Source organism: Peromyscus eremicus, chromosome 16_21, assembly GCF_949786415.1.
Source record: "Peromyscus eremicus chromosome 16_21, PerEre_H2_v1, whole genome shotgun sequence".
Taxonomy (NCBI): domain Eukaryota; kingdom Metazoa; phylum Chordata; class Mammalia; order Rodentia; family Cricetidae; genus Peromyscus; species Peromyscus eremicus.
The window spans coordinates 63,666,936-63,682,572 of record NC_081432.1 but is presented as its reverse complement, the minus strand read 5'-3'; the positions used below and the strand labels follow the sequence as shown (position 1 = coordinate 63,682,572).

The window sequence follows — 15,637 nt, the reverse complement described above, 5'->3', positions numbered from 1 at the left end:
ATTCCTTGTTGTCCATTGAGCCCAGATTGATGCTAGAGAGTCCTTTCAAAGTCTTCATCCTTTCATTTGCAGAAACTCTTTGGGGGAAGGTAAACTGTGGTCCAGTGTGGGTTCACACCAAAGCCCCAGCACGCACTGAGAGATTTAAGGTGGATTTTAAGGAGCCTCCCCCAAGGTTGACTGCCAATGCCCTGTAGGCCTGGGTTCCTTGGCTGGTGTGTTCTTCTCTTCTTTACTCCCTCTCCAGGCTGGGTGACTGTTTCATACCCTGTGTGAGGCTGTACCACACACCTCAGCCAATAAAGCCTTTGGATCCAGGAGATAACCTTTCAGCAGGACAGTGAGAGTCCACAGACCTTAGCAAGCTCTAGAAGATGTGTTCCGGGATCACTGATGCCGGTCATGACGGGGCACTGTTTGCACTAGGGTCACAGGGAGGACCTAGACAACAGGCTCTGGTTGTCCCAGCACTTTCCATCTTTTGTGGCAGACCAAGAAATCAGCTGTGGAAGGGCAAGGCTGGCCTGCTTCATGCTTCTGGCTCCTAATGACACAAGCCAGGCTATGACCAAGAAGAATGCAACAGGCCTGCCTAGCTTCAGGATACCTGAAAAGGAGTGACAAAAGTCAACAGCATCGACCCAAACAAGTCCGTGTTGCTGTGTCGCCCCGTCTGCTCCCCAGGATCACGAGTTCTTAGACTATGGAACAGACACACCACCAGCAGAAGGTATTTTTATTTGGCTGTCATAATTTCTGGGTGCCTCTTTCTGCACCTCCATTGCCCTGCCCGACTCTAGCTAGGTTGGAAACGCAACACAGGCCGCCACTGACTGTGTTCCCTCCCTTTCATGTCCACTGAGTCCAAGTCACACAGCCAGGTTGTGGAATGATGGGAGGGGCACTGAGGCAAGACCACTGGGTAGCTGTGTTCTCCCTGTGGGGACAAGGAGTCTGGACTTTAATTTTGTAGAGCCTCACACAGCTTGGTGGGGTATTGGCTCAAGGTCCTGATGCCTGCAGAGCTCTGAGCTACTGTGAAGTCCTCAGACTGCAAGGACACATAGGTCCCTGGAGACAGGGCAAGGGTGTGATACTGGAGCGTTTGGGCTGGGACACTGGCCCTTGAGGTACCCTACATTCTACTGTCTTATCTGGTGCTCCGAAGCCCTGCCTGGCCTGCCATGAGCATCCCTGGGCTTCTAAGCCAGGGGTAGACTAGGGTGGTGGCTGGCAAATACTAGAAAAAATGGATTATTATCCTCCTATGTTGTGCCCCTGGAATGTCCCCAGCCTGTACACTATGATGGTGTATTGCATATCACCAAGGCTCTCATAAACATGACAGTGAGCAGCAACCCAGCCTTGCCCTCAGCTCCTTGGCATTGGCCACCCTTCCAGCGGCTCTGTCAGGACCATCCAACAGCCCTACAAGTCCTCTCTGGTGCTCGCCCAGACACGTCCTCCAACAAGTACAGCTCTCCTCCTCTGGCCTCACATTTGCCAGCTGCTCTGGGGTGGCTTTATGTCGTATCTGAGGTCACTAGTGAGGGGCAGGGTCTTTATCTTCACATCAGTCATTCTGTCTGCAGGACACGGTTGGAATCCCATCAGAAAGTCAGTTGCTTCCCAGGCCTAAAAGAAAACAGGGTGATGGTTAGCTTGGGATGGGGGTTTTCTCAGGACTGACAGGCACTCGGGGGAGGCTGGCCACACCCTCATCTCTGAATCCTGCCTCCCAGGCTCTGCAGGAAATACTTCGTTTCCTCTTGGCTAAGGTATCATTCCTCAGCAGACCCACACTCATTCCAACCCCATGGTTTCCACCGGTGCCTCTACTTCACATAAACACACCCCACATACACAGAGAAGGGGGGAGGGAGTTAAAATAAGTCTTTAAAAGGATGGCCAGGCAGTGGTGACGCACACCTTTGATCCCAGCACTTGGGAGGCAGAGGCAGGTGGATCTCTGTGAATTCTAGGCCAGCCTGGTCTACAAAATGAGATCCAGGACAGGCTCAAAGCTACACAGAGAAACCCTGCCTGGGGAGGGGGGGGGGACGACAACAACAACAAAGGATGTAGTCTTGGGTTCCACCCTAGGCATACAGCTTTAAGTCTGGGTTTGAACAGGATCCTCACATCCATGCACACGAAAGTGTGAGCATGGTATGAATTCCTAGTTCATCTGCCTAAAGTCTGGATAATAATCATGGTGGAGACGAAGCTGCAGCCAGCTGGGAGTGGGGATGGTGGGCTGTCTGTGTGGCACGGCCGAGGCAGAAGGGTGATAACGGCCCCCTGGACGTGGGGAGTAGAGGATAAAACAGCATGGCTTGTACCTGCAGTCCTGCAGGGCCAGCGCTGTGTGCGAGGCTGCACCGTGAAATCCAACAGAGATGCTCCCCCTTTTAACATAGTCTTTCAAAGTATTTATTTATTTTTGTATTTATTTATAGCATGTGTGTGCTTGTGTGCCTACATGCCATGGCCTGCGTGTAGAGGACAAGGACAATCTGTGGCCACTGGTTTTGTTTTTTCCCTTTTATCACACAGATGCTGGAAATGGACCCCAGATCATCAGGCTTGGCACGCTTACCAGCTGAACCATCTCACTGGCTCCCTTTTCACATATCCAGACCTGTCCTAACCCAACTGCAGGACAGGAAGGAAGTCAGGATGCATCTTAGCTTACAAAAGTTAAATGCTCAGCTCCCAGGCCTTTTAGACACCACGGGCCATGCCACAGATACCCATGGGATCGGAATTTCTGTGGGTGGCCCAGTAATTCTAGTACACGGTAATTCTAGTACATGGTGAGTCTAGCACACTGTGAGTCTAGTACACAGTGAGTCTAGCACACGGTGAGTCTAGTACACGGTAACTCTAGCACATGGTAACTCTAGCACACGGTGAGTCTAGTACACAGTGAGTCTAGCACACAGTGAGTCTAGCACACGGTGAGTCTAGTACACGGTAACTCTAGCACACGGTAACTCTAGTACACGGTGAGTCTAGCACACAGCCAGGGCTGAACTCCCCCATTTCATCTCTCCAGGCCAAGGACAGGTGGGTTGAGAGCTGGGACCAGCTCAGGCCTCATGTCTGACGTTTCCTCTACATTGTTAAGAAGCCTGGGTTAGGATTACTTAAGGCTGTCCTGGAATACAGAAGGCAGTGTGAGCCAGCTCCCACCTCAAACCTCCTAGCTCCCCTAGATCAGCATGCAGCCGTGCCCAGGAGGGTTGGGGAAGGGGTGCTACACAGCAGAGCTGAGAGCACACCACTCTGGGACTCCTCATAGGAAGGGCCCGCCACCTGGCCTCTCAGGTGCCACTTCGGCTGCATTCACTGTGTCCCGGTGTAGCAATGGAGCTGGGGTGGCAGGAGTGGTGGTGTGCCTGGAATGGAGGGTCTCACCGCAGACGTATCACTAAATGGGGCCAGGTCTCATCACCAGGGGCACCTTCCCTACTACCACCTCTGGTGCTCAGTACATTGTGAGGGACTCTGGGAGACTTGAGCTCTGAAGAGACGCACTGACAGGTGAGGGTGACTGCCATCCACGACACACAGAGGGTCACAGCATGACCTGTTCAAGGCCACAGATGGCAGACATGGCTTCGTTTGAGGTCTTGTCCTTCCTAATCCTCTGAGACCTACCGCTCTTTCTCTCTCCCTCCTTCCCTCCCGCCCCCCTCTCTGACCCCTGGAAGGGCTCTTAGCAGGAGTTTGAGGTTTGTTGGAAGAGCCTTTTCCTGGCAGCTCTGGAGAAGGAGGACTTGTGGTTATGGGGTCGCTCCAAGGGACTTCCAGATGGGAACACGTCCAAACTCAAGGATTAAGGGAGATTATAAAAGGGCCTGTAGAAAGGGGCCAACCTCATTCCCTCAGATGTTCAACCCAGGCTTGGCAGTGTAAGGGCGGATTTGACTCCATGGATGACGAACGCCCCTGTGGGGGACATATACCTGTCTGCAGGTGCCCCTAGCAGGGATTTAAACATTTTGCAGGCATTTCTCTGGATCCTAAATCAAGCCGATCATCCTGGGTCTTGGTGCATTCTCAGAACCGGGAGCCTTATGTTAAATTGCCCTCTCTGGGCCTCCTGTTCCCTCTGTAGTCACAAATTCCCAGTAATGAGTGCTGGGAAGAAGCCATAACAGGGCAGCCTGCTAGATTAAGAGCGGAAGAGCCCCAGGCAGGGCAGGGTGTTTGCTTTGGCTGGGAGGGTGCTGGCCTGGCTGCTGACAGCGGGCCTGATAAGTGGGCTTCATACACAATGCTACACAGTGGGCCCTGGGCCATCTGCTGTATTGGGACAGGTTAAGCCTGCTGGCCCTTTGGCTCTGACCTGGGGGAAATGCCCCCCCCATGTCCTCCTCTCCATGGCTTCCCCCGAGTCTGCACGGTCACTAAGAAACCAGGAGGTTTTTTTCCTTTGGGAATAACAACTGGATGGTGGGACCTGCGTGTGTGTTGATGAATTTCTTCCAGGCTTCTGACTGTTTGGAAAATTGCACTCCCAGCTGCAGCGCTGGGCAAGGCTTAGCTCCGCCCTCCAATCCACCCAGGTCCTCCCCTGCCCCCACCAGGCTAAGAGGCACAGCGGAGAGGGCAGCCCTTGCTGGCTGTGGCTTTCAAGCCAGCGTGGGCTCGGTGGAGAGCAGAACACTTGGACTTCCCTGGCTTTGCCTCGTTAGCTGAACAGCGTAGGGTGTCGTCCTCAACTGGAGCAAGCCTCGGATTCCCCATTTGTCAGAACAGGGGTCCAGATCTTGCCTCTGTGTGCCTTATAGTGTGTCAAGAGCATACAGTGCAGTACTGTAAGTGAAAACCTTCATTAGTGCTGACTAGCCTGCGTGTGTGTACTTGAGTGCGTGCACGAGCGTGCGTGCGTGCGTCTGTGTGTGTGTGTGTGTGTGTGTGTGTGTGTGTGTGTGTGAGTTGTGTGGCTGTGTGCACGGGTGTGCATATGGAGGCGGGAGTTCAATCTTGCATGTTGTTACTCAGATGCCATCCATCTATTTTTGGGTTAATTAATGAACTTATGGTGTGTGCTATGGCCCACATGTGGAGCTCAGAGGACAACTGGTGGGGGCTGATTGTCTCCGTCCACCATGTGGGGACTGGAGAATCAAAGCCATCAGGCTTGGCACTAAGTACTTTTACCTGCTGAGCCACCTCGCTGGCCCCACCTTGCTTTTTGAGACAGGGTTTTCCACTGGGAAGGGGCACTCAATTGTTCGCCTGGGCTGTCTGTCTCGAGAGCCTGGGGCCTGTCTGCCTCCGTTTCCCCAGCACTAGGAGTGTGAGTGTGTGTGTCCACGCCCAGCTGTCTACAGTGGTTCTGGGCATGAAACTTGGATCCTTGTGTCTGTGCAGCTAACACGGATGGGCCCATCTCCCCAGCCCTGACACCTATCTTAAGTAAACTGCTCATGCCAGGCGGTGGTGGCACACGCCTTTAGCGCCAACACTAGGGAGGCAGAGGCAGGCAAATCTCTGAGTTCAAGGCCAGCCTGGCCTACAGAGTGAGTTCCAGGACAGCCAGGGCTACACAGAAAAATCTTGTCTTGAAAAAACAGAAAGTAAAGTGCTCAGGCTTGTGGCTCTCTGGACTGTTGGGGACAGTGCCAGCAGGAGACACCACTGTGACACCAACCTTGAGTGTACCTCTCTTCTTCCACGAGAGTTGGGTGACATTTCTCTTGTTACAAAAGTACACAACTTAAAAATACTGCTTACTTGTATGCTCTTGAGGGGAGCAATGATGGTTGACTTCTGCAATTTACTATGGGGAGGGCTGTTAAGGACCCCTTCTTCCCCTCTGTGTCCTCTGCACACCATCCCCCTCACTTCCTCAGGGAGGTTTCTGGTCCCCCTGTGGCAGTTAATTTTGGCAGTCAACTTGATTGGGTTGAAAAGTGCCTAAGAAGTCAGTAATCACATTTCTGGGTGTGTGGCGTTTTCAGAGAGAACTAAAAAGCAGGGAAGAGTGACCCTGAATGGAGGTGGCTCCATCCACTGGGCTAGGGGGTCCAGACAGGATAAAAGGGGGAAATGGAGAAAGCCTTTTTATCCTTCAGCCCACTTCCTGGCTCCATTCTGTGAATCCTTCTTCTCTGTCCTTCCTGCCACCATAGATGGACAGTTCCGACACCACGAGCCCAAGAGAACTCCCTCCTTAGAGATGTTCGCCCCGGTGTTTTGTCACATCACAGAAAGGTGACGGACACACTCCTCTGCCATCACACCGCAAACCTGTTATTCGGACGACAACATTTCTGCCCACAGACAACCTCATCTTCAGTCTCCACTTAGCAGCACAGCCTCATTCTGGCCCCTTTCAATTGTCCCAGCCTCTCCTCTGCACAGCGGCCCTCCCAGCCCTCCCCTCTGCACGGTGACCCTCCCAGCCCCCTCCTCTGCACGGTGACCCTCGCAGCCCTCCCCTCTGCACAGCGGCCCTCCCAGCCCCCTCCTCTGCACAGCGGCCCTCCCAGCCCCCTCCTCTGCACAGTGGCCCTCCCAGCCCTCCCCTCTGCACGGTGACCCTCCCAGCCCCCTCCTCTGCACGGTGACCCTCGCAGCCCTCCCCTCTGCACAGCGACCCTCGCAGCCCCCTCCTCTGCACAGCGACCCTCGCAGCCCTCCCCTCTGCACAGCGACCCTCGCAGCCCCCTCCTCTGCACAGCGACCCTCGCAGCCCTCTCCTCTGCACAGCGACCCTCGCAGCCCCCTCCTCTGCACAGCGACCCTCGCAGCCCTCCCCTCTGCACAGCGACCCTCGCAGCCCTCCCCTCTGCACAGCGACCCTCCCAGCCCCCTCCTCTGCACAGCGACCCTCGCAGACCCCTCCTCTGCACAGCGACCCTCGCAGCCCCCTCCTCTGCACAGCGACCCTCGCAGCCCCCTCCTCTGCACAGCGACCCTCGCAGCCCCCTCCTCTGCACAGCGGCCCTCCCAGGGGAGCTGCCCCTGCTTCTGCTCCTCTCCTCCTCCTGCCCTCCCACACACACCTGGCCCGACATAAAATGGCACTTGTCCGCCACTGCTGCCCAGTGGGCCCATGCTGTCGCTCCTGGCACTCACACCGTGGGCATCCAGTGACAGTCTAGTTGTTTGATATGAGGATGACAGTTTTCCTTCAGCTCCAGCGCCCCATCCACGTGAAAACTCATTCCTTCTAAGCCACACACAGGTGACAGAGAAGCTGGGCTGGCATCCACCCGGGCCAGTGACAGCCACATCCAAGACTTTCTCCTCTTATGTTGTCTGTGGTTTGAGTTTGCGCACAAGGCTTGGTTCTCCATGTGGTGAGGCTGGAGGTGGGACCCTTAGGAGGTGGGGTCTACTGGGAAGTCCTTAGGTCACGGCAGAAGCCTGAGCCCTGAATGTCTCTCTACATTACTGTCTAATCATGTGACCTGATTACCTCTCTGGGTCCCTGTCCCATCATGTGACCTGAATCCCTCTCTGGGTCCCTGTCCCATCATGTGACCCCTCCGTCTTACCCCCTTCTGCCTGGAGGTTCTGAACAGAGCAGAGCTGCTCTAACTATTGTGTATGTCCATGAACTCGCAGAACTGGATTAAATGAATCACTTTTCCTTACTAAGTTAGCCAGCCTTCGACATTTCATTACAGCCATGGAAAATGGACAGACAGGTATATCATCAAGGAGGGCAGCTTTGGACAAGCTGAGACAATGTTAAACCTTTGGAGTGTTGGGGCGAGGCTGAGACTAAATGCAAGTGTAGGGTAGGGGGTCTGGCCCTGTTCCTGTGGGTGTCTCAGAATGAAAAAGGCTTGTCCGCAGTAGAGATGGTTAGCTGCCAAGCAAGCAGGCCAGTGAGGAAGGCCAGGAGGGGCCTTCTGCTCTTCCTGCTATGGGACAGGTATTTCCTTCATGACTGACAGTGTCCCCAGCCCTGGGCCTTCAAGTAGTGTTTACATCCATAGCTCCTTGGCAAGAACTATGCTCCGAGGAGAATGACATTTCTAGCCAGGGTCTCAATAAATTACCAAACGCCCTCAGCTCCTTCCTGTTTAGAGAAGGCTGCGCAGGGAGAGAGATGTCTTCAGGTGACAGAGAACAAAGCCAAGGTCTGGAACAGGGAGGAGGCTGGCCAGGTGCAGCAGGAGCACCCAGGCCACCCAGGACCTGGAGAAGCAGGGCTCAGCTCCCATGAGGTGACTGGGGCTGCTGCTGTGGGTGCTGGGGCCCACGAGACGCCTCCGTCCTCTGCAGCTTCCGGCTGGCTGCAGCACGCCGCCCCCCTTCTCCCAAGTGTGGGACAGAAGAGTGGGGACAGTCGGGCCCTGGAGGGGTTCCAGGGGATGTGTACTTACATTTCTTCTGCAGAACGCTCTGTCTGGCCTTGATGAATGCCAGGATGTCGGAATCTGTCTGGCTGTCTCCAGTGAGAGGGATGGATGATATCTGCTTTTCGGAGATGCTGAGGACAAACATCAGTCACAATGTCACAAGTCGCTGCACGTTATATCTGGATGTAGCCGCCCCAAAGTGATTTTCTACCTTACTTAATTTTGTTTTTTAAAGATTAAAATATGTGTGTGTGTCTGTCTGTGTGTGTCTGTGTGTCTGTATCTGTGTGTGTCTCTGTGTGTGTGTGTGTGTGTGTATCTGTCTGTCTCTGTCTCTGTGTGTGTGTGTGTGTGTGTCTGTCTGTCTGTTTCTCTCTCTCTCTGTATCTGTCTGTCTCTCTCTCTCTCTCTCTCTCTCTCTCTCTCTCTCTCTCTCTCTCTCTGTGTGTGTGTGTGTGTGTAGTCAGAGGACAATTTGTGGTGGGTGGTTCTTTCCTACCATGAGTTCTGGGGGTCAAGCCCAGGCCATCACACCCATGTAGCCTGTGCCCTTCACCCACTGAGCCTGTTTTTCTGGTTTTGGTCACTTGGTTTTCACCTGACCTCCCAGCTTTCCACTTCCTCTGTGTGGGGCCTCACCAACTCTTTCACTGTGCCACTACTCCCCCTTCGTGTCACTCCTGGAATGGAATAGAATTCAAACCCTGTTCCCTGGCTTCCTGGATCCCGGTGCTCTGACTCGGGCTCACTCCCCAGCTTTCTTTCTGCTACTTCAATAAACTGATTCCTTCCAGTCTTGGGGCCTTTGCTCCAGCTGCTTCCTCTCCCTGCTGCGGCCCAGAGCCACCGTTACACAGTTGAACAGCGCTGGGCACAAGACTGGCAAAGCCAGGCGAAGAAGGAGGGGGCGGGGCCACTATCCCTCCCTTTATCAGGAGAACTTCTGGAAATTTCACATAACTCTTCTGCTTACACATTTCATTGGCCTCGTGGCTGCAAAGGATGCTGGGAAATGTGGTTTTTTAACGGTGGCACTTTGGCTAAATATGGTTGTGATCTGAAAGGGACAGACTAGCAGTCTCTGCCTTGTCAGCAGTGTGTGGGTACAGGGGAGACATCATCAACATGTCAAAGCGATGTTGAGCGCCAAAGCAGAAGTCAGTGTGTGCAAGCTTGTGATGAGCGATGGTGACATGTCACCCTAATCAGGGCCCCAGCCTCCTGGGGAGGCTGGTCAGCTCTCTTTGGTAGTGGGGCAGAGGGCTCTGGCACAACTGCCCTAATGGGCTTTTTTTTTTTTGGACAAATTCCTCTTATGTAGACCAGGCTGGCCTTAAACTCAGAGATCCACCTACATGTGTTCCCCAAGTGCTGGGACCAAAGGTGTGTACCACCACATCTGGTGCATCTTATACATACACCAGGAGATGGAGGGCCTTGGAGCTTCGGGGAAAAATTCCTCCAGTTTTGAGAGTCAGAATGCAAGAGAAGATTTGGGGGACTTCCCAGGTACCAGGGCAGGGGTCAGTCCCAGGTACTTCCTACAGCAATTAGTCAAGGGGCGGTGGGATGTCTTCCTGTATGCTGTGAATATGTGTGGCTCCCAGTGGATAATAAATAAAGCTGTTTTGGCCTATGGCAAGAAAGCTTACAGCCAGGCAGGAAATCCAAGCAGAGATAGAGAGAAGAAGGGCGGAGTCAGGAGAGATGTCAGCCCACCGCGACAGGAACAACAAGATGCCAGCAGACTGGTAGTGCCACGGCCACGTGGCAACATATAGATTTATAGAAATGGGTTAATTTAAGATGAAAGAGCTAGCTAGCAAGAAGCTGAAGCCGTAGGCCATATAGTTCGTAATTAATATAAGCCTCTGAGGGATTATTTTATAAGTGGCTGTGGGACCGCGGGTAGGGGAGATTTGTCCGGACCTTAGGGCTGGTGGGACTGGAGAAACTTTCCACTACAACAAGGGGCCCCTTGGGTTGTTGGGGATGCAGGCCTTAGTGCTCACTCTGCCCACGGCAGGGGCTGTCACTGTGTTAGGGGAGGAGGTACATACCTGTCTTGTAGCTGCGTCCTGGAGCTACTGGGCCCTTGGCTGTGCTCACTGGGGCGAGGGGAGGGGAGGATTCTTCTGGCATTTCTATCACTGCAAAGACAAACCGACAGAAACCAGAAGTCCTGGGGCAGTGCTGGGGAGACTCAGGGTGTGTGTCTCCAAATTCACAGGAAGCCCTGATTCCCAGAGGGATCACGTTTGGAGGTGGGCTTTGGAGAGTGACTAGATGGACGAGACCTTGTGGGTGGAGCCCTCACAATGGGACTAGTGCCCTCGTGAGAGGAAGACAGACTAGAACATGTCTGGAGACTGCAGGAAGGAGGTGTCTATACACCAGGGAGGGAGCCCACAGCGGGATCTACATCTCTGTGCTCTAGGTTGAGCTCTGCCCCTAAAGTGGCAGAGACAGCTCCTTTGGGAGGTGACGAGGTCACGAGGCAAAATCCTCAAGACAGGGATTAGCAATTTTACAAAAGAAACATGAGTGCTTCCTGACCCTGCCACTGTGGGAAGGGGAAGGGCCCTTACCAGACGTCCACACTGTCAGCTCCATCTTCAACTTCCCATCTTTGAGAACTGTGACAAACACAGAAAGACAAGAGTGTGGAACGTGGGGCAGCGGATGAAGGTTCTCCTGGCATGCACGGGATCCCGGCTATGCCCATACACCAGAAAAACCAACCACCAACCAACCCAACCAACCCATGAGCCAGAGAAGACTGAACTGACTATCTGCCCCCCCCCCCACGCCCCACACCCCTCAGCTATCTTGGTGATTGTCATTGTTGAGCAAAGCATCGCTGGCTGAAAAGAGGGACGGCAGGTAAAAACTGCAGTGATCACAACTGTCCTTTATGGACAGTGTCTACAACCGGAACCTCTGACAGTGCTCTGGAGACGCCACGCCCCTTTGCCAGCAGCCAAGGGGCAGAGACCCAGCTCCACGCTGCCACCCTCAGCAGTCTGAGGCATTCTGTTAGACCTTTGGGGCATCGACTCCGAAAAGAATTTCAGGACTAATCAGGCAGAGCTGGAGGTTAATAGATACATCAAAGGAAGGCATCCAACAGGAGAGTGAGTGCACACCCAAGAGGTGTGGACTTCTCGAAGAGGAGCTTCAGAAAGTAAGACACATCCAGTGTGGGTGCTGGCTGCTCAGCGGAGGAGCACGGAGGAGCGCGGAGGAGCGTGGAGGAGCGCGGAGGACTGTCTCAGCAGAAGCCATGTTACCTTCCGGTGGTGGCCCTCAAGTTACGTCTCAAAAGACGCTTGGAAACCACTGTGCTCTTCCCATTTCCTTCTCTTCTGAGACAGGAGACTGTAGGGTGGCTCCAGAGGCTCCCTGGGTGAAACTATAACCTGACAGGTGACAGCAGAGCCACTAGGGATGCACAAGGGACTTAGGGCATGTCCCCTTCCTGTTTCTGGTGATAGTCCTAGACAACAGCGGTCTCACAGCTGGGAGGGAGGAAGGCCTTAATCGGTTAGTTGTCAACGGTGCTGGGCCCTTGTCTCTGCTGGCAAGCCACTTCAGATGGATTCTGGGGTGAGGGCTCCTTTCTACTGTCACGTCCCTACATTCCCTCGTTTTTCCATCTTGTCTCAATTTAGCCCCTGGACAGGAAATGTCCCTCCTAGGGGCACTGGTGTTAATGGCTTGGCTGCCAGCTTTGGGGGACAGACTGGGTCCTGAGGGCCCTTCCCAAATCTATACACCAATCCTCTGATAGATTGGTGATCTGATGATGTTAGTAATACATGGTGGAAATCAGGAGGTGGGGTTGGGTTGGAGGAAGCAGGTCACTGGCAGGGGGTAGGTATGGCTTTGGCTTCCGGGCCCTTCCTGTCTGTCTGTCTGTCTCAGCTTCCCAATGCTTCCACATGTCTGCAGACCATCCTTTCCTCCAGGATCTGCTGCCTCACCATGGTCCAAAGCAATGCATCCAGCTGACCTCAGACCAAAACCCCTGAAAACTTGGGCCAAAATAAACCTTTCTTCCTCCGAGTTGCTTCCCTCGGGCATTTCGTCACAGCGTGGAAAATTCAAACACAAACCCTCAGTGGTCAGAGAAGGACGCCACCACCCCTTAGAGATGTGACTGGAGATGGAGAGGTTTAGTAGCAGTGCTTGAAGTTCATCTCATCTCTGAGGCGTCCACCTCGGCCTTCTGGTTCCACTGACTGGCTCCCGCTGGTGATCCAGGGCGGCACTCTGTCTCTCCTTGACCACACTGCTGCCCCTGGATGGTCTCTGGAGCTTCGCCTGGCAGCTCACTGGGTGTCACGCCCATTTAGCATTACCCTGCTGTGTGCTCCTTGCCCAGCACTCTTGGCTGCAGGAACCACACATTCCTCTTGTGAGCGGACAGGAAGGCTGCTCTTTATTCCCGGTGTCTCTCTAGGCTACACTGCAATCCGCTCTCCTGTATGGACTTAGGAGCCTCTTCCATGCTTGGGGATGCTGTGAAGAGCAGTGTCAGAGGCAAAAGAGGCTTAAGAAGTCACATGGTCAGAACCTTCATTTTACAGTTGGAGACACTGAGGCTGGGAGGCGGGCCAGGGTGACAGACAGGTGGGATGTCTTAGTAAGTGTGCCGTCATCTATCCAAGCTCTTGCTTAGGCCCACAGCTTGCTTTCCCAATTACGAGCTGCCCCAGCCAACTGTTTGCTCTCTCACCTCAGACATGATGACAGGACCCCTTCCCATGGGGCTGTCTCCACAGCCTCAGGATAAAGAAACAGTAAGGGAAGCCAGAGGGTGTCCTTCCCAAACCCTGCTCACACCCCATGCCATGCCCTAGCTGTCTAAAGTTTGTGGAACCCTAGGGAGGGAGAACGGAGCTCCTCTGTGCCGGGTCTGGTGCGGGGTGCTGCAGGACCGGAGACAGCCACAAGGTGGCAGACTCTGCACACTCTTGGGAGAATGGCCGCACTCTCTCAGAGCTTCAAGGGCGGCTGGAGAAAGTCCGGGGAAGGGAAGGAGAGGCGTCCTCACGCAGATGCCACCTTCACCCATCGGGTCAAGGGCAGTTTGGAAGCAGCAGTGAATCTGGAGGAATAAGCTCCTGGCTCTCAAAGGGCCCTTTCACACCATGCTTTCCCAGTTTGTCTTTCTTCAGAGCCCAGGGGAAGTTCACAGGTGCGGGGCTGTTTAGGGTCAGGACTGTGCATCGGAGTGGGACAGACCAGGGGGCAGGGCAGGAGGATGTGACCACACCGGGTACACAGAGGCAGCCAGCGGCCCCTGTAGAGGCCTGCTGCCTGGTCTGTGCCCTGTGAGACTCAGGCAGGAGGATGGTACAGTGTGAAGTCTGGGGAAAAGGACTCCCTAGTTCCTAATCTGTTCCCCAACCCTGGGATGCCACCATTCAGATCTTCCTGCCTCTGGGATTAAACGGGCGCAGCACCAAGCCTAGCCCAGTCCTATCAATTAATCAGTTTATGAGGCAGGGCTCACTATGGAGTCCTGATGTCTGTTGTTTTGCTGTTTAAAGCTGGCTGGGCCATCCATTTTCTTACCGTTGCACATAAAGTGGCTTGTGTGTATTTTGGGTACAAGTCTTTCATAAAACGTGTGCTTTGAAAACATCCTCCAGGTTATGCACATTTCTGTTTCTTTGTTTTGTTTTGTTTTTTGAGACAGGGTTTCTCTGTGTAGCTTTGCGTCTTTCCTGGAACTCACTTGGTAGCCCAGGCTGGCCTCGAACTCACAGAGATCCACCTGGCTCTGCCTCCCGAGTGCTGGGATTAAAGGCGTGCGCCACCACCGCCTGGCCATTTCTGTTTCTTAACCGAGTCCTTTTTTAAATTTTTATTTTATCAATTGTGTGTGAGTGTGTATGAGTGTGTGCACATGTATGTTCAAAGATGCCCATGGAAGTCAGAAGATGGCATTGGGTCCCTTGGAACTGGAGTTGCAGGTGTTTGTGAACCACCCGGAGTGGGTGCTAGGATCTTCCAACTGCTCAGCCATGTCTCCAGCCCAATAGTACCTTTAAATTTTTAATAAAGTTTAATTTACTGTTTTTTTCTTCCATGAATATACTGTTTCAGATACTGGGGATGTCTTTCTGTATGCTGTGAATGTGTTGCTCCGACTGACTGATAAATAAAATGCTGATTGGCCAGTAGCCAGGCAGGAAGTATAGTATAGACAGGATAAGCAGAGAGGAGAATGCTGGGAAGTGGAAGGCTGAGTCAGGAGATTCTGCCAGCTGTCGCCACAATGAGAAGCAAGATGTAAGGATGCCGGTAAGCCACGAGCCACGTGGCAAGATATAGATTTATAGAAATGGGTTAATTTAAGATAAAGAACTAGAAAGCAAGAAGGCTGCTACAGCCATACAGTTCATAAGTAATATAAGTCTCTGTGTGTTTACTTGGGTCTGAGCGGCTGCAGGGACCGGGTGGACACAGGAAAACTCCAGCTACAGTCAGATATCCAAACAAATCACACCTTACCAGTTGTTGCTTGTGGTGAGTGGTGGGCACTGTTCCTGAAACAGAGTGCCAGGGGAGGCACTGGCACTGAGGCCAGGCACATGGCTGGGAGGTCTGGTGGAGTGTCAGCTAGAAGTGGGTTTTCTGTATGGGTCCTTCTGTTTTCTAGATAAGATTTTTCTAGTTAAAAATATTTATTTTTAATTGTGTGTCTGTGTGTGTCTGTGTGTGTGCCCACAGAAGCCAGAAGTGTGGGATCCCCTGGAGCTGGAGTTACTGGGGGTTTGTGAAAGGCTGGGGTGGCTATGGGGAACCAAGCCCTGGTCCTCTGCAAGAGCAGTAAGTGCTCTCAATGGCTGAACCATCTCTCCAGTCTGGATTTCTAGATACCTTCAGAAGTCCTACAAAGACAGTCCATCCTGTCCTCCTGTCTTCCTGTCCCTTCTGTCCCCCTGTCCATCCTGTCTTCCTGTCCCTTCTGTCCCCCTGTCCATCCTGTCCCCCTGTCTATCCTGTCCCCTCTCCCCCTGTCTCCCTGTCTATCCTGTCCTGTCCTCCTGTTCCCCTGTCCTCCTGTTCCCCTGTCCTCCTGTTCCCCCGTCCCCTGTCCTCCTGTCTTTCTGTCCATTTCCACGGCAGCTGGGACAGTTCTGCAGTTCCCAGCTGGCTCCACCCTGACTCAAGCGCACATCCTCCATGCCCGGGTTTGAGGGTCTACCTCCTTCCCCTGCAGCACACACCCAGGGCACCATGTCACCTGGAACTGTCAAGCCTTTGTTCTTTCCCCTAGGCTTCCAGACTCATAG

At 53.5% G+C, this 15,637-nt stretch overlaps 1 protein-coding gene across 3 annotated transcripts in view; it reads right to left on the bottom strand.

Moving 5' to 3' along the window:
* Positions 1–721: 721 nt before the first annotated feature.
* The window catches only part of Kif6 (kinesin family member 6), a 323,846-nt gene continuing 308,930 nt past the window's right edge, over positions 722–15,637 (bottom strand). For all 3 annotated transcript variants that reach the window (XM_059281632.1, XM_059281633.1, XM_059281634.1), the window contains 4 exons: positions 10,919–10,966; positions 10,391–10,480; positions 8,355–8,461; positions 722–1,635 (listed from right to left, as the gene is read on the bottom strand). In XM_059281632.1, coding sequence (XP_059137615.1) covers positions 1,619–1,635; positions 8,355–8,461; positions 10,391–10,480; positions 10,919–10,966 — 262 coding nt within the window. In that variant the 3' untranslated portion in view covers positions 722–1,618. The remainder of the gene's footprint in view (positions 1,636–8,354; positions 8,462–10,390; positions 10,481–10,918; positions 10,967–15,637) is intronic.